Raw genomic sequence first — 26911 nt, 5'->3', positions numbered from 1 at the left:
GGGTGAGGCCACCGGTATTACCCTTTAAATGAAGCATGAAAAAAACAGTCGATCTATCCATCCAAAAATCCATAAATCCATCCATCCATCCTCTTCTGCAGAGGTCGTCTCCAGGTACTCTTGCTTCCTCCCACAGCCCAAAGACATAGATGTAGTCGTGTTGGGTTAATCGGTGAGTCTAAATTGTCCACAGGTGTGAGTGTGAGTGCAAATCAGTGAGCATAATCCAAATATTAAATAGTGAAACGCAGCAAAAATCCTTTTAGTATAAATAAACAGGATTTGGTTGTTGCTGCTTATCTAAAATAGCCCTGTTTTTCTTATGTAAATCAGTGAATCGTGCTCTTCAATAAAACAGCAAATTATTATTAGATCATTTCCAAAATTAAATCCCTGCTTAGACGTCCTGACTAAAGCCAGACTAACTGTGAGCTCGGTCTCTTTCAGCCTTTATCCAAACAGCAATTACTGTCTGACACAGCAGCCCTACACTTACTGCCTGCTAACTGTACACCACTTTAGGTAAATAACATGGTGACGAGTGTCGCCTTACCCGTAGGTAAATGTAGGTAAATGATACAGCTCAGGTAATGCCACCTACCTCTGCTCAGCCCCTCTGATAAGCCTAAATGACACAGCCGCTGTGTCTTTAACTGTTACTGTTGGGAGCCGTTTGAGCGGGAAGGTGCTCATTTGTCTCTTTTCAGTTTTACTTTTGTAGTTAGAGCTCAGAGAGCTCAGGCATGCTCCCGATAACGGCCGTTAACGGACGCCCGACTGGGTTCTGTCAGCTGAAGCGTTGAACACAAAGCGAGGTTTAAAGGAGACTCGAGTTATGCCACAAAGGAAAGTTTTTAAATCTCTGTTTCTAAACTTAAAGCAAACCAGTGCTCACAGACCTAAACATTAGCTGTTTGCTTTCAAGGTTGTTTCTCTATAAAGGAATTAAGGGAGCATATTTATGTTTTTGCCTTCAGTGAATGTTATTTATGTATGTACATGTATACAGTGTCTAACAAATGATTAGACCACTAACTAAACGCAATGTTTATGTGACAGCTGCCCTAAATTAACTGTACTAGTAATCGATTTTGAATGTTTCTGTAATGGTTAATCGAGGAATATGTGCAACATCCACAATTAAAATTGTGTTTTTAATGTAAAATATAATTATTATTATTGTAGCCACGAATTGTTTAAATTCAATTAAAGCACAAAAAGTTTGGGAGCCGTTGGGTTAGAAATGACAGATGAATTCCTTCAGGTTTCATTAATGGTCCAGAAAAATAAAAACAACAAAAAATACTGTTGAATGTTGAAAGTCAAGTACAACAGAAAAATAGATAAACTGGATTACTTAATTATTGGTGATCAGTAAGTTGTTTTTAAAGTTCACATTAGACCAATAAAATATAAAGAAATGAGGGCTGGCTCAAGACTTTTGCACAGAACTGTGACTCAGTTTTGAGTTTAAGTACACTCCCGCCTCAGTGGGACTCTAAAAACAGTATCCCAGCATCGATCGTCGTCACGCTCATACATGATGTAAACATTCAGACAAGTAAAAAGATATTCAATATTTCACAGATCATTATCTTTAATTGGGTTTTAAGATCTTTCCCGATATTAAAGACGAGTGGAAGTTCTGCTATCTTGCATCTGCAGCCTCGCAGGCCCCCCTAAATCCTCCTGAAGACATCTCTAATGCTCTTTACCTTGTAAATCCCACTTTAATGGCTTCTCCCCGAGTTCCTGTCACAGCCCTGCCTCTCCAGACACACAGCAGTGAGATGTTTCTACAGTCTGTCAAATATCTTCCTCTGATTTCCTCTTGATAAGTTTGCTTTGGACGAGAAACAGTCAGCCGGCGCTGTCAGGATTTCAGCCGGACGTGAATTGCGTTTATCATCCCGGAGCTGTTTCTGCTGGAAACTTTGTCAGCTTTTATTAACATAGTAAAAAAATGGATGTGCTGATATGAATCAAAGATAGTTGAGGGTAACTGACAACGTTTAAATGTTGTCGCGTATGTTTTGTGCAGATGTGCTCTTGAACCCTTAAGGGGAACTTTTATGTTTTTCTTAAATTTCCTATCTGGACACAAGGACGTCTAAGAACCGGAACAAATGAGGGGGTTTATCAGGAGTTCATCTCACAAAGAAAAAGCAGCACTCTCTATTTATCAGATACTTTGATAGTGGAGAAAAAGCACAACATACCACGAACCATCACTCTTCCATGCATCGATCTCTTATCAGTTGCTCTTTAAGCTGCCTTAGTTTGCCCACAGCTGCTGCACATCAGCACGCTGCATCTGATGTAGTGTTAGCTTACAGCACCTCATTGAATCCACATACATCCCACCTACACCATAGCGGCATAGTGATGTCCACGTTTGCAATGTTACTGCTGGTGTCGCTACATTGATCCGCCTTCACGAGCAGAGCTGAGCTGTTTATGTTGGACTGGAGTTAATAACTCTTGGTCAGTTACTTAAAAAAGAAAAAGATTTCGGAAGAGACTAGACGTGCGGTAATAGACACATCGGCCGATCGACCACCAGAGGAGGATATTTTATTTGAAGCCAACATGAGAAGAATCATGGGAAAACATTTAAAGAGACATCAAAAACACATTTACATGTAAATACATATCAGTCACCAAGCTTAATTGTTTCCAGCGTAGAAGGAGCCTGGGAGGTACTTCATACCTTCTTTGTATTACCTCCCCCTGCTGATACTGTAACTTGAGCATGCATGTCCGTTTCACGCTTTGGAGAGGCAAAGCTTGACATCTACACGGTGGTGGACCAGCGTCTATTACACGCTGTGCCGTGATACTGGGTTGGACTGAGTTGCATTTGTGCAAACTAGATACAATTCATTACAATACAGTTATACTTGTGCTAATAAATGGACTGTAAACATACAGGTACAGTGTTTATATTACTAACAAGCAGAAACATGACAGCGGTTAAATTACATCCTCTAACCCATTGTATTTTAAAGTGTGACATATGTGACACAGCATATGAAAACCAGGCCAAAAGGACAAGTTTTCAGTTTCATTACATTTTTTTATGATTCCTAAAACTTTGAAATTAACACGAGAAAATGGAAAAGTTGCCAGCATCACCTTATAACTGAGAGGTTTGCTAGATGAGGTTTTATTTGCATTTTATCTATGAGAAACTATTCAAAAAACTACAGTTTGAACACAGATATGCAGACAGTGATTAGAAACACCAGAGCGCAGCACTGCTGCAATTCTTTGGTGGTTTTTTGCTGTGCTGTGGCACATGTTGGGAGTTGAATATAGAGACCAGTAGAATCTCTTATAATATATGTGAAGCTACAGCTAAGAAGAGCTGGTGGAAATGAGGGAAATGCATAGGTTTAGCGTGGCTCTGTTCAGTGGTAGCATAAGTGCTCAAAGTGGTGAAACAGATGAAGTAGAGCAATCTTTTTTTAAATTTTCCTTAGCTTGTTATTGTTGAGTTTCTTTTATGTTTTCACCTGTTGTTCAGTAGAGGTGAAACTGCTTATTTTTGATTAAGTGTAACTATCTTCTTGACTAAGTAAGCCCCACTTAAATGTAGTCTGCAGTGTGGGAAGTTCCAGATTTGCAGCAGCAAATTATTATTAAAACGCCGACTGTTATTATATTTGGGATTCAGTCACCCAAGTGCTAATCATGTTACCTAGCTACATGTAAGTTTGGCCAAGTTTTGATGGCTTTAGAGCCATGGCATCTAAACTATGACAACATGAATGGCTTCTTATTTTACACAAACGATGAAGACTAAATGATCGAACTGCTTTAATATGAGGTTATTATTCCTGCACTTTCCCCAATTTCTCCCTCCAAACATCCAGAAAGACAAAAACTTTACACTGACTTTATTAATAAAATTAGTTTGGTTATCCCTTTTTTCTTTCTGTAAGTCTTTGGAAGTTCCCCTCATTCAGTAAATCACTCGTTTTAGAACGTGTGATGTACAGCGTCTCATTAAAAAAATGTGTTGGGTGTATATCAGTCGTTGACCTTTTAAATATTTGTGATACTTGCATTTGTTGTTCGTGTTTTCCCATGACAATTTTTTTGGCTCATACCTACCCACATCTGTGCGAACAGCACTTGAGGGCACTTTACCTGGAACAGTGGGCAGAGCCAGCATGCCTGGGCGTAAAAATATCAATAGAATAATCATCAGCAAATAAATGTGGCATGTAGCAGACATCTGGTAATAAAGAAAAACAAGTACAAAAAAAACAACCAAATATGTCTTCCCTGTCAGCTTCGCAAACTTAGAAAGGATAAAGAGGCTTTTATATGTGGCATTACATAACACACTGATGTTTTAGTTTTTAGTTTCATTAGATTTGCGCGACGGCTTCAGTTTTTCTTCCACTTAAAAAGTCCTGAGGCTCTGAGAGGATACAGAGCAGAAGTGTTTGAAATCTTGTGTTCACATGTTTCCGTGATGTTTTTTGTTCGGTGGATTTAACATGGATCTATTAAGTCCAAAAACATCCTCTCCAACTGGGTGAACCTCGAGGGTCAAAGGGCAGCCCTGGGGACGACAGGATGGTTTGGTTGGGCTTTTCAAATTAAAGAAAGATCAGGAAGCATGTGTTTTATTTAATTTTGTCAGGCCTTTATCTGTGCTGATCAGAAACAGAGACAGAGGGGAAAAGACTTCCTGATTTTGCCGAGGGTCCAGAGGGGTCAGCTCAACATTTTCTGTGTCGTGCTGGAGTGAAGCTCTTCACACTGTCAGCTGCAATATGTGAGTGGCTCACTCAAGAGAAAGACTGCAGAGGCTGATGCTATTGAAGGCGTCTCACTGGTGCTACAGTCAGGTCCAGCCACCTCCTACCTGCAGCCGGGTGATTGGGTTATTTAGCTTAAATGAGGAGTCTTGCAAAGAGACTGATGCTCAGAAGTGATGCAGCACAAGCTGAGATATTCATTCTTGCATCAGCATGACAGCATGAGATGAGGTGACTTTACTAACATACACCCCCCCCCCCTAAAGCTAAACAAACTTATCATTCTTTGAGGTTTCATACCCACAACAGGGAATCAATAAATAAAAAGACATGAATATTTAAGATGACAGAGAAGGTTCTGGTAGCTCATTGCCCAGACTGTCCAGTTTTTTAACTGTAACTGTTTTAAAAAAACGACATTTCTATAGTAGAAAGAGAAAACCATGAAAAACATTTCAGTTTAATTGTTTATTGCTTAATTACTCTGTGTAGTATGAATGGTTTCAAGCAAGAAGCTTGAAGACACTTTGTATATAGTTTATTTTATGTAATATTAAATTCTGAACTGTAAATGTAGTCTATTTCAAGGAAGCAAGTTTTTATTCAGTATTTCCATAAATCCTTATTTTTATGGATTTACTACGACTAGTGAGAACACACATGAGGTTTAAGGCCTGGACAATTTTGAGAAGATTCGACTCCCACATACCGACAGACTGTTAGTAACTGACATATGAAACCGCCTCGCGTTTGACACGATCTAACCTAATGAGGTGAGACCTCAGCATTGACTCAAGTACATATGTGTTTGACTTGTGCCATAATCATGCTGGTTAGTTCGGTCTTGGTCTTTAAGTGAATTGGTTGTACATGTAGCAACTATTGCATAGTGTTAGAGGTTCTCAAGAAGTACCTTCCCAGTGCAGATGCTCCTATTTTGGATATTTTCCTGTGAGCATCTTGTAAATGTTACTAACGGTAGTGTAAGCTGATCGTAAGGGCTGCACACTTGCTTGATAAGCCCTTCAATTGATGGCCTAGAAAAGGTTGGCAGATACGTTATTGTTTCTCAATCGTTATCCTTTTATCTGCGGTTATTAACAGCTGATTCCAGTTATCAGTTTTAAGGATGGGCATGGTGCAACTTTAAATGATGGATGTATTTGTTTTTTTATGCTGTTGGCTTGCCAAGGCTGGCAAAGGTGCTTATTTGAAGCCTCTAACATGCAAATTTTTTTTTCTTCAAGTTGGTTCAAATGAATTTGTCTTTCAGTGTCTGTCAGTCCTGACAGACTGCGCCAAATTTGAAACTCTGTTCAGGAGAAAAGAAACAGACACACTCTCTGTCTCGCATGGAGACAGACAACAAAAAGGGGGCAGGGATAAAGGATGAATGTAGAGGAAGGTAGAGCGTCTACCTCGGCTAAAGTGAGATGAAGGCATAGGGATAGTAGATGTGTGTCACGGTAGGATGAATCCCCTATGAGGCCGCTCGATGAAAGGCTCCCTGAGGCCTTTACCTTCAGAAAAGATAAGGACACACTTTGTTTAGGCTTCATCTTACACACACACACACACACACACACACACACACACACACACACACACACACACACACTTGTAAAATAGTGGTAAAGGGGCCATTTTGGCTCCCATTGTCAAGAATATCTCAACGTACAAAACCCCGCCTTACTCGTCTGTCAGTCGGAGTTGAAATGAGAGCTTTGAACCTGCGCCTCGCCTTGAATCACTTTATTCAAACACACGAACACCTGACACTCATAGCCCCTCCACTCCCCAAGAAGAGGCAGCCTTTACTCTAAAAAAGGTCAAAGGTCATAGCCACCACAAAGACTAGAAAAGAGCAGAAGGTCAGGGGCACCAGGATCACAGACTCACAGACACAAAGAGACAAGTGTGCGTGCGTGTGTGTGTTTTCATGTGTGTGTTCAGAAAAGTTACTTCCCTGACCTCTGCAGCCTGTTTTCTGTCACTCCTTCTTCATCTTCTCATCTTCTTCAGACTTTGAATATTTTATTATTGTTGTTTCGTGTTAAATCTTAAAGACAGACTTGGACACAAGGTTTAAAGACCTTCTTTATCAAAGTGCATTATCTCAGTGCACTCTACTGCCCTCATATGGCATGTTCAGGAAGTGAAATTTACAACAAGTCTACATTTAGTGTGTGGGGGATTTTCCTCGGAAAAGGGAGTTTGTTTAGTTCAGAAGGGCTCATCTGATAACATGTGGTGATACAGTTTTGGCATTTTCTACTAAACACACGATAACTGATGCTTTTTTTAAAAATTGTTTTATATCATTTTATCTAAGACTTATTTTGTGTGTATGTGTATTTAATTCTGCTTCCTGTTAAAGCTGAGTTATGACAGGTGTAAGAGTGGGTATACTGAAGTGTTCGTGTGCAAGGCGGTGCACCTGTCACTGGTCCTGATAGCAGAATGTGTATACAGCTAAAGTAATAAAGAAACAGCAAGGCAAAGTATTTTTAACCAAAACTTAAGATTGTTACACTTGCTAGTTCTGCAAAATATACAGCCTTCCAGATGGAAAACGTTCATGTGTTCCAGTATCGTATGAAGTTTAACGACATTCACATTAGTGTTGATTAGAAAATCAAGTGCAGCAGAGTTATATTGTGTGTACATAAGTTGTGTTTGGTCGAGCTTAAAGTTACAGAAGCTGGTTTTAAATGAAGTAATGCCGAATGAAGAGTTGAGTTTTATTAAGTTGCTTATGTGTGCAAAAAAGATAAAAGAGAAGAACCCAGTATGGTAAATGGCCTGTATTTATATCGCGCTTTACTAGTCCCTAAGGACCCCAAAGCGCTTTACATATCCAGTCATCCACACATTCACACACTGGTGATGGCAAGCTACATTGTAGCCACAGCCACCCTGGGGCGCACTGACAGAGGCGAGGCTGCCGGACACTGGCGCCACCGGGCCCTCTGACCACCACCAGTAGGCAACGGGTGAAGTGTCTTGCCCAAGGACACAACGACTGAGACTGTCCAAGCCGGGGCTCGAACCGGCAACCTTCCGATTACAAGGCGAACTCCCAACTCTTGAGCCACAATCGCCCCTGAAAGTAAAGGAGTCATACGTCATTTTTAATACATTTTACACCAACTTAATACAACTTTATTTTATCAAAATGTATTACAAAAGCAAAAACAGAAGACTGCCCTGAGTGTTAACAACACTTCTACTCAATATTAACATTATTTATTAGACAAAATAATGTGTTGTGTTTTTGTGCCCCATTAGTCGCACAGTCACAGGAGCACTGTGATAGCAGGAGATAAACTCTTAACCTGAACACTGACCGAAGCTACAGGAGTCTCAGTTGCAGTCTGCTATAAGGCAAATCTTTACCCAAACACTGGGAACCACGTTACTTATATGGACGAATCACAATCTAAACAGCAAACCTGAAATAATCATCACAACACGACTAAAGTGCAAAATTATTTGTACATTACTTCTAATGTGTCTCATTGGATACATATACTTCTTAGTCCCAAAAAGTTACATTTTTTTCTAGTTTTTAGACATTAAACTTTCATTTTATATGTCTAATACTAGCTGCAATCCTATTTATTTAACTCAAACAAAATTAAAGAATTAAACTGAATAAAAAATAAGTGTTGAGTAAAAGATCCAGAGGCCAGATCTCTGTAGTTTATCCTCACTGCTCCCTTTTCTGTACAAAGTAGGAATTAAATACCTGGGCGATCTAAGTCTAAGCACACAAACACACTCAAACAAAGGTCAACACGTGCAGGAATGTGCAAACCTGATTATTACTGATTTTATAGGCTCTTGTGATTTAAAGTGATGACAGCAAAGTTGTTTTATGACAATTCCACATAAATGCAAACTGTCATTTATGACATTTTATTCTCAGAGCTGCCGTGCCCTTCTTGTTAAGCATAAACTCAGTGAGACCCTGTTAAACATGCAGAAGCTCATCAATTTAAAGGGCAAGACGAAATATGTCACCCAGAAATACAGAACATGCAATTATGTCTGAGCATGTGTGTGGTATTTCTTAATCCGCTCGCACTGCGTGTCTCATACATTGAGTACTGCTTTAAAATAAGCACGATTAAAAGCAAATATGTTGCTCTTGCTGCTTTGATTTAGACCTCGCTGACTCCTCGCTGCACTTTGGGTGGGCGTCAGATGGTATCGCATGGGAGTAGAGGGGCCTCTGCTGTTGTTTCTCCTCTTAGGGCTCTTGTTTTGAAGGAGCAGAGAGGAGATACGTGGAGGAGATATGTCCCACACTGCTGATGGAGACACACACAGATACGCTCTAATATAGAAAATATGCACATTAGCAGAGAGCTCTGCAGGAATCTCAATCCCAGCCTAACTAAACACAGCTGGATGAAGCTCGTCTTCGCACAAGGATGCGCCTCAGCTTTTTGTCATGCACACTTTTAATCTGAGGCAAGCCGAACAATTCAAAAGCTTAACCAAACAAAGAACAGCAAACGGCCTATGGACGAACACGCTCGACCACCGACGCATCACACCTACTAGAGCTGCCCCGCCAGTGGCAACCCACGTCACGAAAACTATGATGAAATGTACTGACACTAGTCAACGATTCAAAACGAGATGAAAATGTGACATTTAATTAGAACTAATGAATTAATTGTACAGAAAGGCAGTTTGGAACTGATCCAATCAGAAGTGATCTCTTTGTGCAGTAAGGGTAGATGCTGCTGAGAAACAGGGAGGGAGGGGAGGAAGCTCCTGCACTCCCTGGAAGAGCAGCGTAGACATATGGACATATTATGTGTTTGAAGTTAAGGAAAATAAGGTTTTTTATAATCAATGTGGAGACGTGTGACAGGCTTGACTGGATTTGAGTTGTTTGCTTTTATCTCCAAGTGTAAAACATTCTCGTTCCCTTCTTCTGCAACTTTCTGGTATGTTGTAAGGAAAGAAGGAATCTAAACCATGAGGACTCACTTAATTCCTCAACTTCTTATTCACATAATTAAGAGCCTCTGTAAAGGGGAATTGAAAATTCCTTCAAAGTAAAAGTCTGGCTGTTTCTAGCGTTTTGGATCATTCGATATGACCAAGTGGACAGCGCTGAGGCCAGATTTGGAGTGATGTCTTGTTTTGATCAAGCTTTAGACTTGTTTGGCATCCCAAAGAGAGCGGAAAAAAGTGCATTCTTGGATATCTCAGCCGTCATTAGAGCAGATATGATTTGGATGAGGTGGTTGGACCTTTAGGTTGGTCTGTAATCCAGACTTTCAGAAGCTTTAGTGACAGTTTCTATGACACAATTCAGCAAAAATGTTATGAAACCAGATTCAAAGAACAGAAGTGAATACTAGATTACTTCTATAGGCGCAATGTTTGCATCTGAAGTCAGCACGTTTAAGCACGTTTAAGCTGAGGTCCCTACTTTAATGGACCTCAGCTCAAAAGTTTTTGCCTTCTCTTAAATTCAGTTCAATTCAATTAAAGTTCATTTATGTAGCACCACATCACAACAAAAGTCACCTCAAGGCACTTTATATTGTAAGGTAAAAAGCCTACAGTAATAGAGAGAAAATCCCAACATTAAGACAACTCCCTTTGAGCAAGGGCACCTGGTGACAGTGGGAAGGAAAAACTCCCTTTAAACAGGAAGAAACCTCCAACAGAACCTGGCCCAGGGAGGGGCGGGGCCATCTGCCGCGACGGGACAGCATTTCCTTTGTGATGCCAACAATGAGATTAAGAAAAAAATCAACATTCATTTGTTTGAACTGATACTCAATATTAACGCAGTTAGGTGTTTGCAACCTAAACTCCTCATGTTCACTTAACACAGCAGTGTGGAAAACACATTTATTACTAAAAAAAAAAAAACAATTCTGCAAATTTACTTATAATTTAAACAGAAACTTGTTAAAATGGTCAAATTCATGAAACACTCTCCTAAATAAAACAGGAAAGCTGACATTTTTTCCACTCGTAGCTAATCCACCTTTAGTTTTGGGATGTTTGATTGGTATAACTTGTCTTGTTTTTGCTGATACAACAGGATTCATTTGTTGCTTACAGTTTGTATGATTTTCACCCATGTTTTTTATCTTTGAATGCTTTTTAACCTTTAACCTTTTCTTTTTACTCTTTTTTTAACCCTTTAAAGCCTGAATCATGAAATAATTGCCAGAAAATTTGTTTGGTTTTTTAAAATAGTGTATATTTAACTTTATTTTTTTTATTGTTTAAAAATAAATCACATTTCAATTTTCATATATGACATTTAATTTGTATTATATTTGCTATATTTCTATATTTGTTTTTTTTTCTTCCAATTGCTTAAAAATGTATTGTGCAATTTATGTAGGTTTTTCAGGGGGAAAATTCACACCGATGATGTCGAAGTCCCAAAAACTGGCAAAAAAGCTGTATGCATTAAATATGACACACAACGTTAAGGGGTTAACTGATGCCGACACGCCACTGTGATAATTTATCTTTAAAATGTAATGTAGCACAAAGGTCAAAATAAGATGGTATCATGAGAAAGGGGTGTAGTTGAGACTATTTTCTCAGAACAGGATTACTGTTATCCACTTTAGCTTATTGCAACTGCAATACTGCAGTGAACTGAAGTATTTAAGCACAAAATTCCTCTTCTTTCATTTTCCATTTGTCTCGACCTACCAGATAATTCAACACTGATTACTGTAATTAGTTTTTAAGCCAAACCTGATTATCTACAATACTTGTGCAGTGGTTTAGAGGTTTTAAAGGTTTAGATGAGTTGTGCATGCCAATTACATGTGCTGTTTGCTCTGAGCAGTTGGCATCATTGTGGGCTAACTTTCAGGGTGGACGCATGGGAGTGTAATGTTGCTTTAGCTCCAGTTATACCACTTAATTAAAGTTTCTAAGACCAGGGGATAAAAGGCTGTAAACCATATATACAGCTGTAAAAACCTATTCTGAAACTTTTACCTCATGTTTTAGTCTTTCTTGTAGAGATTCATAGTAGTTTGCATTTAAATAACAAATAGGAAGTTGCTCACTTCCTGGACAACAGCTGAGGAAACTCCACAAATTTATGGCATCGTCCGCTGACCAGTAATAGGGTATTTACTGGTGGGGTAAGCACCTGGGTGAAAACAGAGAACAGTTTGTGTGTAATGGCAGCCATCACCAAACCCAGAGGAGTCAATTGTAGAGCGGAGGTGTAGGAATCTGTCTTATGGAGTATGAAAACCATACAGTGTGTTGAAAACTAACAATCCAGCTCCACCAGGAAATATTAGAAAGTTTGATGCAGCGAGCTTCACTGCAAACCAGAATCAGTAAACTTTGGCTACCATTTAATTAACTTACATTCAATGATAGTTTGGCTGTAATATTTTATACCTAAAGTATGAATAGCGAAAGAAGCTGTTTTATGTTTATATCACAAGGGAAACTGATAAAATATCTGAAAACACTTTGTTTCTTTACCCAAAATAAAAATGTAAGTTTGCAAAGAAACTTGTTTCAGGTATAAAAACCAAAAGAATCAAAGATGCACTGAAATCAAAGAAAGAAAAGCAAGTCTGTAAAATGAAGTGGCATGAAATAGAAAAATAGAAAACAGTTTCAGTTGTGTTTATTGAATTGAAGTGATATTACATGATATGCCCATACATGTGCATCTAATGGTAATACACAGGTCTTATCATCAGAGCATTAGGATTTAGTTAATCAAGCTACTGTTGCTTTTTCAAGCATTAGGAAACCATCGCTAGATGATGTGAGCTACAGTCATATAGGCTTACACACTGGTGCATGTTCTATATTAGTGACTGATTGTTAGAGCTTGCTAACAATAAGAATGGTCACAAAGAGGGATACAGTACTGCACCAAAGGCTTCCTGCATATACTTTGGTCGCTAGCTACAGTCACCCATAGTTTGCATGCAAGTTGCCAACCTGTTTCCAAACACTTGCCAACTACTTGCTAAGCAGCAGTAAAACTAACAGAAGGAGAGTGGAAACCGAAAGCAATGTACAACCTTTGAACCAAGTTGGTTACAGCGGTAAGGTACTACTTTTACACTGAAGGCATCGGCTGTTTCTGCAGCAATGTTTCATGTTACAGTACCACTCGGTGAGTAGTTGGCAAGTGTTTGCAGGCAGCCGAGTTTTCCATGCAAATTTTGAGAAATTGCAGGAGCCTGGCAGCAATCAGTACAATCAAAAGGAGGTTGTGTGTAGAACACCATCTATCTGTATTTGTGAAGTGTATCTCTTTGCAACCAGTTATACCCAGTGACAGCCAGCAATCAACCAATTAGGAAATATACATCTTTTCCAAGTGATCGGAGGTTGTTGGGGCTCACTGACCAGCCTCTCGGCTGTGCTGTTTTCACTTGTGAACTAAAAATCTTCAGGGTTTTGGAAAGTAGAGCAAATTGACAAAACAGTAAATTATTTCAGCCAGACAGTTAATGAAGGAGAAGCTAAAGAAATATCTCACAATTTTTAAGCTTTGTTGCTTTATTTATGTCAGCAATAAAAAGAAATGTATCATGAGCTTATATGCTGTATTGATTTGAAATTAAACTCTTGAATGTTTGGTCCGATATCACACAAAGAAAAAAATCTGGAAGCCGCGCAGAGGCTTGGAGCTACTCGGGATGAGTTGTGGAGCAGCTGAAAATGTTTGGATGTTTTTCAGCAGTTAATTCAAAGTGTTAAAAGTTTTCAAGTGCTTGTCCAGGTCAGCTGGGTCATTTTTTTATGTTTATGGAGTGACAACTTTCACAGCCATACATACATAAATACCAGGCCACTGAACTGTTTTCTGGGAAAAGAAACCATGTGATTAGTCTTAAATTTGCTTAAAAAAATTGAGGCTTTACTTTCACTTTCTGTCTGTGGTTGGTTTATCCTCAGTCATCTGGAGCAGGACAAACATGCCTGGGATAAACGAGATGTTTAGGTTTGCAGTCGGACCATTAGTGAATAGACCTAACCCAAACATTCCCATCTAAGGAGGATTTCCTTCTTTCTCTTTTGTCTGTAATTTTAAATGGACGGAGTGTGGGAGCTGAAGACTTGCACCTTGTTTCACCTTTAACGGCATCAAGAGTCCCGTCCTTTCAGCCCGTATTTTCACTCTGCCTTTTTGGCAAAGGCGTTTGAGGTTCTGCCGATTCATTTGGCTCCAACCATAATTGGGTTATCAGACTGGTTTGCTGATTAAACTTGCACCCAAAGACCTATCATTTGCCCACCCCTTGCCTCATCTTCAGCCCATCATCAAACCCAAGTGAGCATGCGGTGTGACAGCTAAAATCTTCCCCATAGCACAACCGGCTCACAGAACAATGTGTGCGGATAAACCCTCCAAGGGCCCGAGGGCGTGTGTTCGCGTTTGCATGCGTGTGTGTTCATAAACAGCACACATACACACACACTGGTTATCACACGAATGTTGGCTAGAATCTGTCTGTCCAAGCACTCTCCTCTATCAGGAAGTGAGGTATGCTCGATGGGAGCAGCAAGTCCAGAGAGCTTAGTGGGCCAGAATAGGGTCCATTGTGCCCATTATGCTGGTAGGGATTTGGGCCTACAAACTGACTAGTCTGCTGGAAGGTGATGAGGATGGAAGGTCTGGAAGAGCCGGGCGGAGACCCGACGGGATGGCATGAAAACAAACAGGGATGCCAACTGGCGAATGAGACGGTGTCGGGACTCAGGGAGATGCTGGCAGGGGGAAAGATCAACGATAAAATTTGTCTCCTTGTCTACAAAAAGCAGAGCTAGACATATACTTAATTAAAGGCCATTTAACTACTTAATTCAATCTTACCTATATAGCTCCAAATCACAACAACAGTCCTCGATTTATTTTGTGAGGTAAAACAGAGAAGACCCCAACAATCAGACAGCAAAGTCAGGCAAGAAGAGAGCCAGAGATTAAAGATAACTAATAATTAAATGCAGAGTGCTGTTTAAACACTTAGAGAGTGAAATAAGGCGAGGAAAGAAGAAACACTCAGTGCATGGATGGCTTGTTAATTTACTTGCAGTGCTCTAGCTGATTCATCTCCAGCTTTGAGCTCTGTTTCCAGATGCATCAAGAAGCTGTTTTTGAAGATAAATAAAACTGTGATCTTGTGAGGTCTGTTCTCCTTCATTGAACCCACTGTACAGTCTAGCACCAAAGTCCTTGTAGAAGCAAGACCGGACAGTTGTTTGAACAGTCATTGATTGGGAGAGTAGATTTCTTCCATATTGGTTTTCCCCCCTCATTGGTTCTTTTTTGAATCCAGAATTGAATTTCCCGCTCCTCACATACAAAGTCACATACTTGATCACAAGAGCACTTTGGTCTCAGACTGGAGGCTTATTTGTGGCTCCTAGGATATTTAAAAGTAGAATGGGAGACAGAGCCTTCAACTTTCAGGCCCCTCTTTTATGGAACCAGCTCCCAGTTTGGATTTAGGAGACGGACACCCACTCTACTTTTAAATTAGAGTGTCTATTTTCCTGTCTTCGTCCCCTCACCCCTAACCAGTGACGGCAGATGGATGCCCCTCCCTGAGCCTGGGTCTGCCAGAGGTTTCTTCCTGCTGAAAGGAAGTTTTTCCTTCCAACCGTCACCAACTGCTGGCTCATAGGCGGTTTTCTAATTGTTGTGGTTTTCCCTCTATTATTGTAGGATTTTTACTTTGCAATATAAATAAAGTTGAGTTGAAAAGACTCGTTCTAATCCCCCTTTTGAATTTTAGAGCAGCTTTAAATTTATGGCAAATTAAACTGCCTGGATGTTATTTAAAACTACATGTAACTGTTTTTATGGCGGTTTCACCCACCTTCTTGTTTCATCTCTTCTCTTCCCCCTCCTCTCTCAGTTTTTTAAAACCATACCATGTTAGGGAATACACAGATGCCTTAAACCCTCAGAACCTCCCTCAAAGAGTCAGGGACAATAAACAGCTCAGACTTTCAGAGATTTCGGTTTTGAAGCCATTTTTAGCATTTGTTGGTTATTTTACAAGCTTGTAAACATCTTTTTTTGGTTGAGGCAGAAAAAACACTGTTCACTAACTGACACCAGATCGTCTTTTCACCTTAACCAACTCTTCACCTCTCACCTTTTATGTAAGGCCAGACAGACGCTTTGAAAGTGACCCATGACCTGAAAATAGAAACTAAAAAGACAGTGGAGCCTTTGGACAAGGTGACCCCATGACCTGCTGAGTTTTAAATAAACAAAGAGATACTTAACCCAGTGGTTGGAGGTCTGCTAAGACATTTATAGGTGTATGTTGCTTAAACTGTGATGACAGCTGGGAGGAAGACAGGTCAGAGATTAAGCAGTAGGAAGTTGGTGGAAGGTGAAGAGGAAAGGAGAACCAAAAAGAAAGAGGGAGAAGAAATGATGTATAGCAGTTGTTTCAATAAGGAGTGATGGAGGAATGAGGGATGAAAGGAAAGGCGTGAAAGAAAGCAGCTTCCTATGGGATCCCTGCATATTTTCCCTGGGTGAAACCAGGTGTGAGTGTGAACTATGGGCCAGACAACTCAGGCAGGCTGGCACAGCCCTGTCATTAAGCACTACCTGCCTGCCCTGAGGCTGGAAAAAGAGCTGAGAGCTCAGGTAAGACAGTGTGACAAAGACCAGTCTGGCATCACTGTCACTTTACAAAGACAAACACATTTACAGTGTTTAAGTGAAAACCCTGTAAATTTGTTTTTACCTGTAAACTTACAGCAAAATTCTGCTAGCAGGTGTTTCACTGCCACACATTAAAAACGCACTGATATTAATGTGAGTTATTTAATTACTGTCATTAAAGTTGAAAAAGTTGCCATTAAACACGAGAAGGCAAGTACACCCACCTTGAATTCCAAGGTTTCACACATAATAAAATAACATCTGGTCCAAATTGAGTAAATACAACCTGAAGTGAAGAACAGCCCACAATGTGTTACACTGTGTTCTTGTTTATGTAGCAAAAATTAGGCCAAACTGCAGAAGCAGTGTGAAAAACGTTGTATACCCTATGATTCAGTAGCTTAGCTCGTTTAGCAGCAATAATTTGGATCACTTGTTTCCTTCATGATGTTATGAGTGGCTCACATTGTTGTTGTGGAATTTTGGCCCACTCCTCTTTACAACGTTGCTTCAGTCCATTGAGGTTTGCAAGCGTTTGTTTATGCACAGCTCTCTTAAGGTCCCACACCAGCATTTCAGCAAAGTTCATATCTGGACTTTGACTGGACCATTGCAATATGTTTACTCTTTTCTTTTTAAGTCATTCTGCTGAAGGCTGGTTGTTTGTTCACATGCATTTTTGCCTTATAGCCATTCCCACATTAATGGGCAGCAACAATTATTCGTCTAAGATTATTACTGATGTCTATCCTCCACACATATGCAAACTCCACACAGAAAGACCCCGGCCTGATGTTGGAATTGAACTCAGGACCTTCTTGCTGTGCGGCAACAGTGCTAACCACCGTGCCGCAGTTTACATTCTCAAGGAAATTTAAATCTATTATTTATTCATAATGAGTTTACGAGCCCATTTCTTTGCATGTCGCTTCATTCTTTTACATGCATTCTTTGCACGTAGAAACTGCACTCTTATTTCAGTTTATGATATAAGACAAGCTTACTATGGATTTTGTTTTCGTACTGGATTTATGTTTTTCTTGGGGTTTTTTCTTGCGGCATTTACATAATAACAAGGGCTTAAAATGGCCTCTGTTAGCTTTTTTAGCTGTGAAGTTAAACCTTCACAAACATCTGTCCCACTCTCTGCCCACTCCTCCCTCTGTTTATCTCCCCTCTCCTTATCCAGTCAAACTGCTTAAAATGTGAGCTAATGGGAGGCTGTCAGTACTTCTGGGTGCTGTGTGAGTGTGTGTGCGTTTGCCTGAAGTAGAGCCACCTGTTAGTGTTTGTTGTGTTTATGCTGCCCTCCTGTGGTCACGACTGAGCGGTGCACCTGTGAGCTGTGTGAGTCATTTAGACAACATGAATTTTTGGCTCTTTCAAGACTAAAATGTATTTTTCATTAATTTTACTGTAATTTCTTTGTATTCTCTAACTGAATGTGAACCTACAGTAGCTGTGCCTCTACTAGGACCACATATCACTACTTGTGTTATTACATGGACTACACGTGAGCCACACTCACATGTTAACTCTCCCCGTGGGTGTGCAGTCTAGGTTTTTCTGCTTGCAGTTTGGTGAACAGTGATCATGTCTTCTCTTTGCTCTCAGGGTCGTCCAGGAACTCTCGGTGAAGTTGGACCGTCTGGACAGGACGGGCCACGTGGGGTCCTTGGGCCTTCTGGGCCAAAAGGAGAGAAGGGCCACCTTGGGCTGAAAGGACCGTCGGGTCCAAAGGGAGACAAAGTAGGTGCTTCAGATCTTTACGTTGGTTGTAATTTGTTTTTCCCATTAAATGTGATTCGTTCACTCAGTGGCCACCTTGTTAACCCATTAAAACCAATGGGAGTGCTGGTTTTAGGTCAAACTTTTAGATCAAAGGAAACATTAGCACAAAAAATATCAGCAGTTCCTGAAAGCATCATTTCTGTTCTTTTCCTGTGATGTCATTATGGTAATCCCTGGTAGGGCTGCACATCCAAATCTCAACGAATATCACAGAAAGCAGAAAAAACAAAATAATAAAAAAAACAAAGTAAAATAAACCCACATTCAAATGTTTGTTTTCTGTAGAGCTGCTTCTCACTCACTCACTTTCTCTTCTCTCAACCAACCTTCTTCTCGGGATTACCGTAATGACCCTAATATCCCTGACACGTGCAGAGTCGCTGCTTTCAAGAACCGTTGGAATTCTTTTAATTTAGCAAAACATTCAGCAGTTACTGGAGTTACAGGTGTTTTTAAAAACATTAGCAAGACACCTGTCTGATGCCAGTAAAATACATCTACTACAAAATATCTAAGTTAATGCAAAGATTTAATGAGCTAATCACAACTCCACGTGGCATGTAGACATGTTCAAACTGGGCTTCAGAATATGTAAGAAATGTGATCTCAGTGACCACAAAAGCATCTCTGGAGTTTACAGAATAATCTGAGAACAAAATCTCTGAGCAGTGTTTTCGACACCTTATTGAATCTGTGCCATGAAGAATTAAAGCTGTTCTGAAGGCAAAATATGGTCCAGTCCAGTATCAGCAAGGCGTACCTAATGAAAAGATCCATGATGTATGCACATACTGTGTATAACTAATTAGCAAATACATTTTTTTAATAATATCGCAGTTTGCTAAATATAATGCTTCATGCAAACATTGTACATTCAGATTTTCTACACCAAGCACGCAGTTGCATGTTTTTCCCACAAGGTGTCTCCATTTAAAGTTATTGTATATTTAAAGTATTTATTATCTTTGCAGGGACCAATGGGAGTGCCTGGATTCCAAGGAAGTGATGGTGTGCCTGTAAGTAAACAGATGCAAACGGTATCCATTAATTTCCTTAATGAGGTTTCTTGTCATTAAAGATAACATCAAGTTTTTTTCAGATTTTTTTCTCTTCCTCGTCCTTCACATTAAAAATTCCAGATCATATTGTGTAAAAAGTGCAGGAATATAGAAAAAAATGATCATGGAAATGTAAATATTCTAATGAGAGGTAAAATTATAATTTGTCATCATGTCCTTATTATCCTTCGCTGTGCAGGGTCACCCTGGTCAGCCGGGCAGCAGAGGACCACCGGGACTGGACGGCTGTAACGGGACCAGAGGAGATCCTGGAGATCCCGGCTTTGGGAGGGGATACCCTGGCACCAGTGGATTTCCTGTACGGAAAGACATCCTGTTTCATTCACCTCACATATTTTAATCTCACGTATAGCAATACTTCGAATATTATATTTACATACAGAGACAGAGATACTGATGTTGTGTTTGCCTCCAACAGGGGCTGAGTGGGCCCAAGGGTCAGAAAGGAGAGCCTGTATTCATCTCGGAGAATGCTGTAAGCTCCCACTCACGCACACTGATGCTGCTCACAGGCTGATCTCTTTACCAAGGCAGTTCAGCTGTTTGCAGTATCAAAATATTGCAAAAACTTTACTTTTCCACTTCCATTACTCTAATTTTTTATTAAGTTGGACAAATCTTTTAGTTCCTGCATCTTTTCCTCCTTAATCCCCCATCCCATCATCCTTACACATACAATCACAATCTCCATATAGGGAAGCTATGGATTAGAAAGAAAAGGAAGTCCTCTCTAGCAGTAAAACCACTTAATATTTGAGTTTTGATTGGTTATCTAAATAAACTTTATTTCAGTAGTCAGTAGGACAACTGAAGGTGTGGAAAAGTGAAGCAAAGGTTACTAATATTTTCACAAAGATAATTCTCCCACAATTGATAATTCAGATTTCCTCCAGCGGTCATTGATGAGTGGTTGTTGATCAAAGCGATCCAAATGTCGAGTCACAGGCAGGCAGATGTAAATGAAACGTGTCAGAGTTCATGAAATAAAGAGGTAAATTAAACCTGTGCTACTTTATAAAGAGGCTAGGAACACAGAGTGATGACGACAGAGCCTGAGGAAATGACAACACTATTTGTACATAAAAGGGTAATCAGGGTAATGGAAGGTAACGAGACACAGATGTGTGGTTAGTAAATGTTGTTGTATGTGTTTTCTTTGCATTTTCTAAGCATCTCAATTTGTCAATAAACTCTAACACAAACTGAAACTAACAACCACAAGTTCAGCAACATCTTTATTGAGGAAAAAGTCCAACAACCTAAAAACAAACAAACATAAACCTGCACTGAAAGAGTTTTTAATTTAGGTGATATTTGTTGATCTCTTTGACACATTGAACTGCAAATTACCCAGCATATGAAGGAAACGGGTTACTGTGGCACAACTTTATTGACATTTGCAGCATGAACACATGACATGAGTGAACAGACAGAACGTTTGCGTGCAGCAGGACGACGTTACTCGATGGCATCAGCTGGATCGACTGCCAGCCTGATACAGTTTATTGAAAGCTGCTAACAGATTTAAGTTCTGATTTACCGAAGCTGCTGGAGTGGCATTTGGCCCACTTTGACTCCTGCTGATAACCATGAGTAAAAATCCCAATGTTTGCCACAAATGAAGACGACCGTGTTCTGCCATGTGTGCAGAGGTGTTGGTGCATCTTATTTATTGTTTGCTCTTCTCTTTATTGCCCTCATCTAGGCCATACAGGGTCCCTCGGGTGACCCAGGACCCCCTGGCCCACCTGTAAGAGTTTCTTTCACTATTTCACCCAACAGCATAAATATTTAATTCAAAGTAGTACGACTGAGCTCTGTGAAATATGCACTGGATGTTAGCAATGTGTGGTCTAAAATAATGTTACACCACAGTGAAAACAGCACTGCTGTGTAACGTGGGTTTGTTTTCATTTGTTTTATGTCTGCAGGGTTTACAAGGTCTTTATGGTCCAGTCGGTTTTCCTGGTCCCGAAGGACCTGAAGGATACCCAGTATGTAAACTCATTTATCTGTTTCCTCTTCCTCAGACCGATCCCTGCATCTACACCTTCACATTTCTTTTCTTTTGTTTAATTAATTTCTAATTTGCAGTATGCTGAATGCAGTGATTATGAAGGAAAAACTGTTCTACTGCCTTGTGTGACGATTGCTTTAATATTGCTTTATTAAATATCGTACATTCATAAAAGTTCTATGCAAGAAGGCATTTAGGTTCTATGTAACAGCGTGTTTAAAACTTAGAGATATTAGTAGCACATTTTTTTAGCTTAAAAGTGGTATAACCTGCAAACCCTGTGATAAGTTAGTTCCAGTCACATTACAGCCAGAATGTAGGTTTATTTATCTTTAACTTATTGAGCTTAGTCTGACTCTTTGTCCTGTTTATAGGGCCCACCAGGTCCTCCCGGTCCCCCAGGGCCAATGGTAAGTATAATGGTACACTGAAGGGACATATCATTTCTTTGAATTTAGACAAATGGCTGCCTTTTGGTAGCCTCTCTTATTCTCTCATTGTTGTCCAGAAGTACATATGAACCTTTTTTGTTTTTAGGGGAGCCGTAGTGACGCATCTCAAGGAGAGAAAGGAGACAAGGTACGCTGTAAACCACAGAGCTCACAACAGATTCATCAATTTAAGTCACACGTACACAAGCAGCACTGCTGATGCTGCTCGTGGCAGTGATTCATTCATCGCACACGCGTGAAAAAGACCGCAAACAGGAACCATGGTTGTGCTCCCTTTATGCTACAAATATGGAAGCAAAGTGTTCTGCGTCTAAAGTTTGCCACAGTCAGTGTAACTATCTATGTGTTCATTTTTTATGGTTTTATCTGCAAAAGCATGTTTTATAAGTTAGATTCCTACTCAGAGTAAAACAGAAGCGTGAGCAGATTGGACAGAGTTAGAAATGAGTGCATCAGAGGAACAGCTCAGGCTGAGCAGCTTGAAGACGGTTAAAGAGAGGCAAGGCTGAGATGGTTTGGATATGTGCAGAGGAGGGAAGAACAGTGAAGATGGAGCTGCTGGTCAGGAGGACAAGAGGAAGACTTCAGGGAAGATGTGTGGCTCTAGTGAAGGTGGGCATGCAGATGTTTGGTGTGACAGAGGAGGATGGAGGGATAAAGGGAACATTTGAAAAGAAAAAAAGATTAACAGCACAGTATAAAGAAGGGTGGGCTTTAAGGTATGAAAGCCTTGTGATTGACAAGTCAGCAAAACGTCCACTGCTCGCTAAACACATTTGACTGCAGGAAAATAAGCCTGTGACTCATCTTTTCTGTACAGTCTGTGTTTAAGATTAGGATGTAGTCTCATGTCACAGAAAGGAGAAACAGGAAATCAGCAGTGAGGGCATGCAGGAAATAGCTTTGTCTCCTTTTAGAATTTATACCAAGTTACATTTATTTGTTGATGGAAGAATCACTATAAGATGTATATAAATGTCTGCCCCCAGTTTCTTTCCAAAGAAAGAAAAAATCTTTCTATTTGTTGGAGCAAAAACTTGTGTTTAACCTCACGGGGACCCAAATGCTAATAATAAACTGCTATTAAAGCAGAGCTCAGATTTAAGTCATTATGTTGGTGAAAAACGTTCTTTAACCACCGTTTCACGTTGTTTTGTAGTAAAATGTTATGGATTCTATATTGTAAAGCAGCCATTCCCAAAGGGAAAAGTGCTGTGGCCCCCTTAAAGCCAGAAAATTCTGCTTTAATTCACTTTGTTCATAAGTGATAATTTCATATTCATGATAGAATTAGTACACAGTGTTACTGTGGCATGCCTGCAGTACCTGCAAAGTCCACCAGGGGGCCCCAACTGACACTTTGGCAATCACTGCTCTACAACCACTAATGACAACAGCAGGCTTTAAGTGCTCCAGCTGTGTGTGTGTGTGTGTGTGTGTGTGTGTGTGTGTGTGTGTGTGTGTGTGTGTGTGTGTGTGTGTGTGTGTGTGTCGGCTCGAATGACACTAAAGTTCATTGATTTAATGCCGTGCATGTTAACATTTTGGTGGTGGCACAGCCTGCTCTTCTTCCGTCCATTGCATCCCTCCCTCCTTCTCCTTTTAACCCCACCCGTTCCTGCATCCCTCCACCTTCCTCCTCTCTCCATCCTCTTCTTGACACATGTGTTGGACTGATTTTTGCATCTGTTTCCTGAATGATAAAAACAATCACATGAGCCTCTGCTTGTTTCGGTCTGGTTTGTTCTTCATGTGATCCGTGCTGCCGCTGAGACAAACGCAGACTCCCTGAGACAGATCGCTCAGCTTAATCCTGACCAGCTCAACTCCAAGTTCAATTATTTTGGCAATTTCTTTTCTTTTCTTTAGATTGGGGAGTTTGTCCGATGTCCAGTGGCTTCACGGACTGATTTCTTTATTGTTGAATGACAGCTCAGAGATTTCTCACCATAATTCACCCAAAATTCGTCCCATCCATCCAGTTTTAAAAACACCTCTCCAGTTCAGATTTGCGAGTGGGCTGGAGCTAATCCCAGCTGACTTTATGTGAGTCTATCCCACCCTGGACTTTTACCAGTTGAAATTTCTGAGTTGTCACTCTGGAGGACTGTAACCTGTGGGCTGTAACTGGGTGCTGCAACCACTCGCTCCTGCTTCCTGTATGATTTTATTTACCCATCTTGACCACATCAGGCCTCTGGTGATGATTGCTGAGACTTGTAGGTCATTCTCCCACTCCTTGACTTCTTATTCACCACCCGCTCATCAATCCACACACCCGCCCATACCGATTGAACAAATGGCACAGGTGCTACTAACATTCATCTTCCTCACACACTGCATGCATGCTGTGATCAACCAAAACCCGTAGCGACTGAGCAAGGATAAAAACAGGGATGAAGTGAATGTGGAAACAGCTGGATCTTCTCCAGCCTGGTGAAATGCACTTTTAGGATTGAATTACACTTTTTTTCAGTAAACAAATGTGCAGCATGTGTATTTCTCTTTAATTCTGGCCTTGAATTTTTATACACTGACTATAATATATAAAGTGTCACTAAGCTTTCTTCTTTTTTATCTATCACGGCTATTATTCCTTTACCTTCTCTAATCTGTTTTTGAGCCTTATATTTATATTTTACCCTCTTTTTTTGCCTCCTTTTTCTTTTTCTAAAATGCAGTAAATTTATATGACAGAAAAGAGTCCAACTGTAAGGCAGCAGTTTCTGCGGACTACAATGTTTGCAGATGACACTGTGATCTGCAGTGAGAGTTGGGAGCAGGTGGAGGTCTGCTCTGGGGAGAAAAGGGCAAGTCAGTATAAGCAGGACAGAATACATGTCTGTGAATGAGAGGGAGACAGGTGGAAAGGTGAACATGCAAGAAGCAAAGGTGGTCAAGGTACCTGAGGTCAAGCATTCAATCAAGGAGCAGTGCACAAGAGAGGTAGAAAAGAGAGTGCAGTCAAGTGGGAGTGGGTGGAGCCGAGTGTCAGAGGTGATTTGTGACAGAAGGATAACCGCAAGTGGGAAAGAGAAGATTTAAAATATGTTAGTGAGACCTGAAATGGTGTATGGTTCGAAGACAAAAGAACAGGAGGTCGAGCTGAAGACGTTAAGGTTTTCATTGTGAAAGTCCAGAATGGATAAAATTAGACAATTATTTTGTGTGTCAGCGCAATGAGGCGACAGCTAAATGTCACAGCTGCCACCAAAGGCAGACTGTAGTGTAAACGCTGTCTCCAGGTGGAAAACCAGAGGAGTGATACACCTCATGTTGTACAGCGTACAGAGTGTGCAGGTGTCACCTTCTCGCCTAAAGAAGCTTTAAAAAGATCTACTTTCAGTATAAGGACTGATGTCCCTTATCGACTGTGTGCACATTTATATGCATAACAGCAGGTTAGATTAACTTTGATTAACATTAGTTGCATCTGATGCTACTCTGCTTCACACTGTACTGAGAGTCCAGATCTGCTCTGTTCAGTGAATATAATTTAATGTGATTTTTCAAGGTGCTGATGCTATTTTCTCACCTTTGCTTCAGTAAAATAATCCTCCCATTCTCTCCTTTTCCTCTCCCCTTCTCTCCTTCCTTCCTTCATTCCCCTCCTCTGCTCTTTGCGTCTCCTGATTGGCTAACAGTGTGTTTCGTGTGTATTTCGGACTCTAGGGTGACGTGGGTCTTCCCGGACCCAGGGGTAGTCCCGGCGACACGTCGCTAAGCGGCCCAAAAACACTCACTATCTACAAAGGAGATAAGGTAACACAGCAAAGGAAGGGAAGGAGCGAAGGTTTTTGAGCTAACACAACAGACACACAAAAACACACGCAAGGATGTGGTGGGGGTTTCACTGCAGAAAGTAACCAAAAGAAAGAAGTGCAACGATGCAGTAGTAGGCAGGCCAAAGGTCTAATAAAGAAGAGGAGCAGTGATTGCAGCAAACCTTACAAACCTCAGAGAGGAGGACGTGCTGGAGGGAGGAAACAAGGAGCTGAGGGAGGACGTGAGGAGACACGGGGAGAGGTGGAGGAGAGGTCGGTCATCACTGTCCAGACTCACAGAGAGCAGCAGTTGTGCATCTTTAATCAGAATTTGGAGAAAAAATCATTTACATTTTTCAGCCAACCTGATTTTTTTTATTAAGATCATTTAAGAAATACAGTATTTATCCCATATTTGTTTTACAGCTGTAATAAAAGTAATGAAAGCAACACAGATGCTGCAGACTGTGAGTGTGAGAGACAAACTATGGCATTAAAGGTGCTGAATCATTAACTGCTGGAAAACCACTGAGTTTAGGTTCAGTAAAAATTGCTCTGCACCAAAACTAGGAAGCTTTTATTGTGAAAGGTGTTTGGATTAAATAGTTTTTCTTCCTTGGGATGTGTTGTCATTGTGCAATGTGTTTGAGGCTTATAACGTTTATGCATTAAACTGCAGTCTAGTGAAGACGGCAAAGTGGACCCTAGTGAAAAGTTTCTGTTATAAACTTTTATAAACTGTTATAAACTCAGCATGTCTGAGCTTTCAAGTTCAAACTATTGATCCTAAATTTTTTGGTAGCTTTCAAACACATGACACAGACTGACACATCTTGAGTACAGACAATTTTGGAAACATGAGGAGATCTGCCAAAAGAAATCAAATCTGTTTATAATTAGTTAAAAAAAACTTAAAATTGAATCTGACTATTACTGTCTGAACCTCCTTCAAAGTTTCTGTAAGTAGGATTAAAGTTGTAAAGAAACAACAAACACCAGCCTCTCTTCATCCTCATCCATAAAGCTCCTCGCTCCTCTCCTCGGCCTGCGCTCTCTTCAGCCGCTTCCTGCGCGGCCTCATGCCGTCCATCCTCCAGTCCACAGTCTGCCCTCTCTTCCCCTAAACGTTCCAAAAGCTGGGGTTGTTTTTTCCCGCGCTTCGTCAGCGTAAACAGCTCTTTCTTCCTTGGTCACCGCATCCAGGGCGACATGGGCTTGCCTGGTGACCCCGGCCAGCCAATGATCAATGGCGTTGTGGAGTTTGTGGGTTTTCCCAAAGGAGACAAAGGAATGCAGGTTTGTTGGGAAACACGAGTCATAATTAGCGTTTTATTTCACTGTCACAAAAAAATCAGTTTCAAACAT

General features: G+C 40.5%; 1 protein-coding gene across 4 annotated transcripts in view; it reads left to right on the top strand.

Moving 5' to 3' along the window:
• Window positions 1-26911, top strand: part of col4a6 (collagen, type IV, alpha 6) — a 149753-nt gene that overhangs the window by 92577 nt on the left and 30265 nt on the right. For 3 of the 4 annotated variants that reach the window (XM_076881522.1, XM_076881524.1, XM_076881509.1), the window contains exons 5-13: window positions 18058-18192; window positions 19206-19250; window positions 19492-19611; window positions 19732-19788; window positions 21019-21063; window positions 21245-21307; window positions 21705-21740; window positions 21868-21909; window positions 26750-26842. In XM_076881522.1, the coding sequence (XP_076737637.1) occupies window positions 18058-18192; window positions 19206-19250; window positions 19492-19611; window positions 19732-19788; window positions 21019-21063; window positions 21245-21307; window positions 21705-21740; window positions 21868-21909; window positions 26750-26842 (636 nt within the window). Of the gene's footprint in view, window positions 1-18057; window positions 18193-19205; window positions 19251-19491; window positions 19612-19731; window positions 19789-21018; window positions 21064-21244; window positions 21308-21704; window positions 21741-21867; window positions 21910-25454; window positions 25545-26749; window positions 26843-26911 lie in introns of all 4 variants that reach the window. The other variant, XM_076881514.1, reaches the window with a different exon arrangement.

Source organism: Maylandia zebra, linkage group LG3, assembly GCF_041146795.1.
Source record: "Maylandia zebra isolate NMK-2024a linkage group LG3, Mzebra_GT3a, whole genome shotgun sequence".
Taxonomy (NCBI): Eukaryota; Metazoa; Chordata; class Actinopteri; order Cichliformes; family Cichlidae; genus Maylandia; species Maylandia zebra.
Note: the sequence above shows the minus strand (reverse complement) of the source record. Positions and strands in the feature narration are given on the sequence as shown.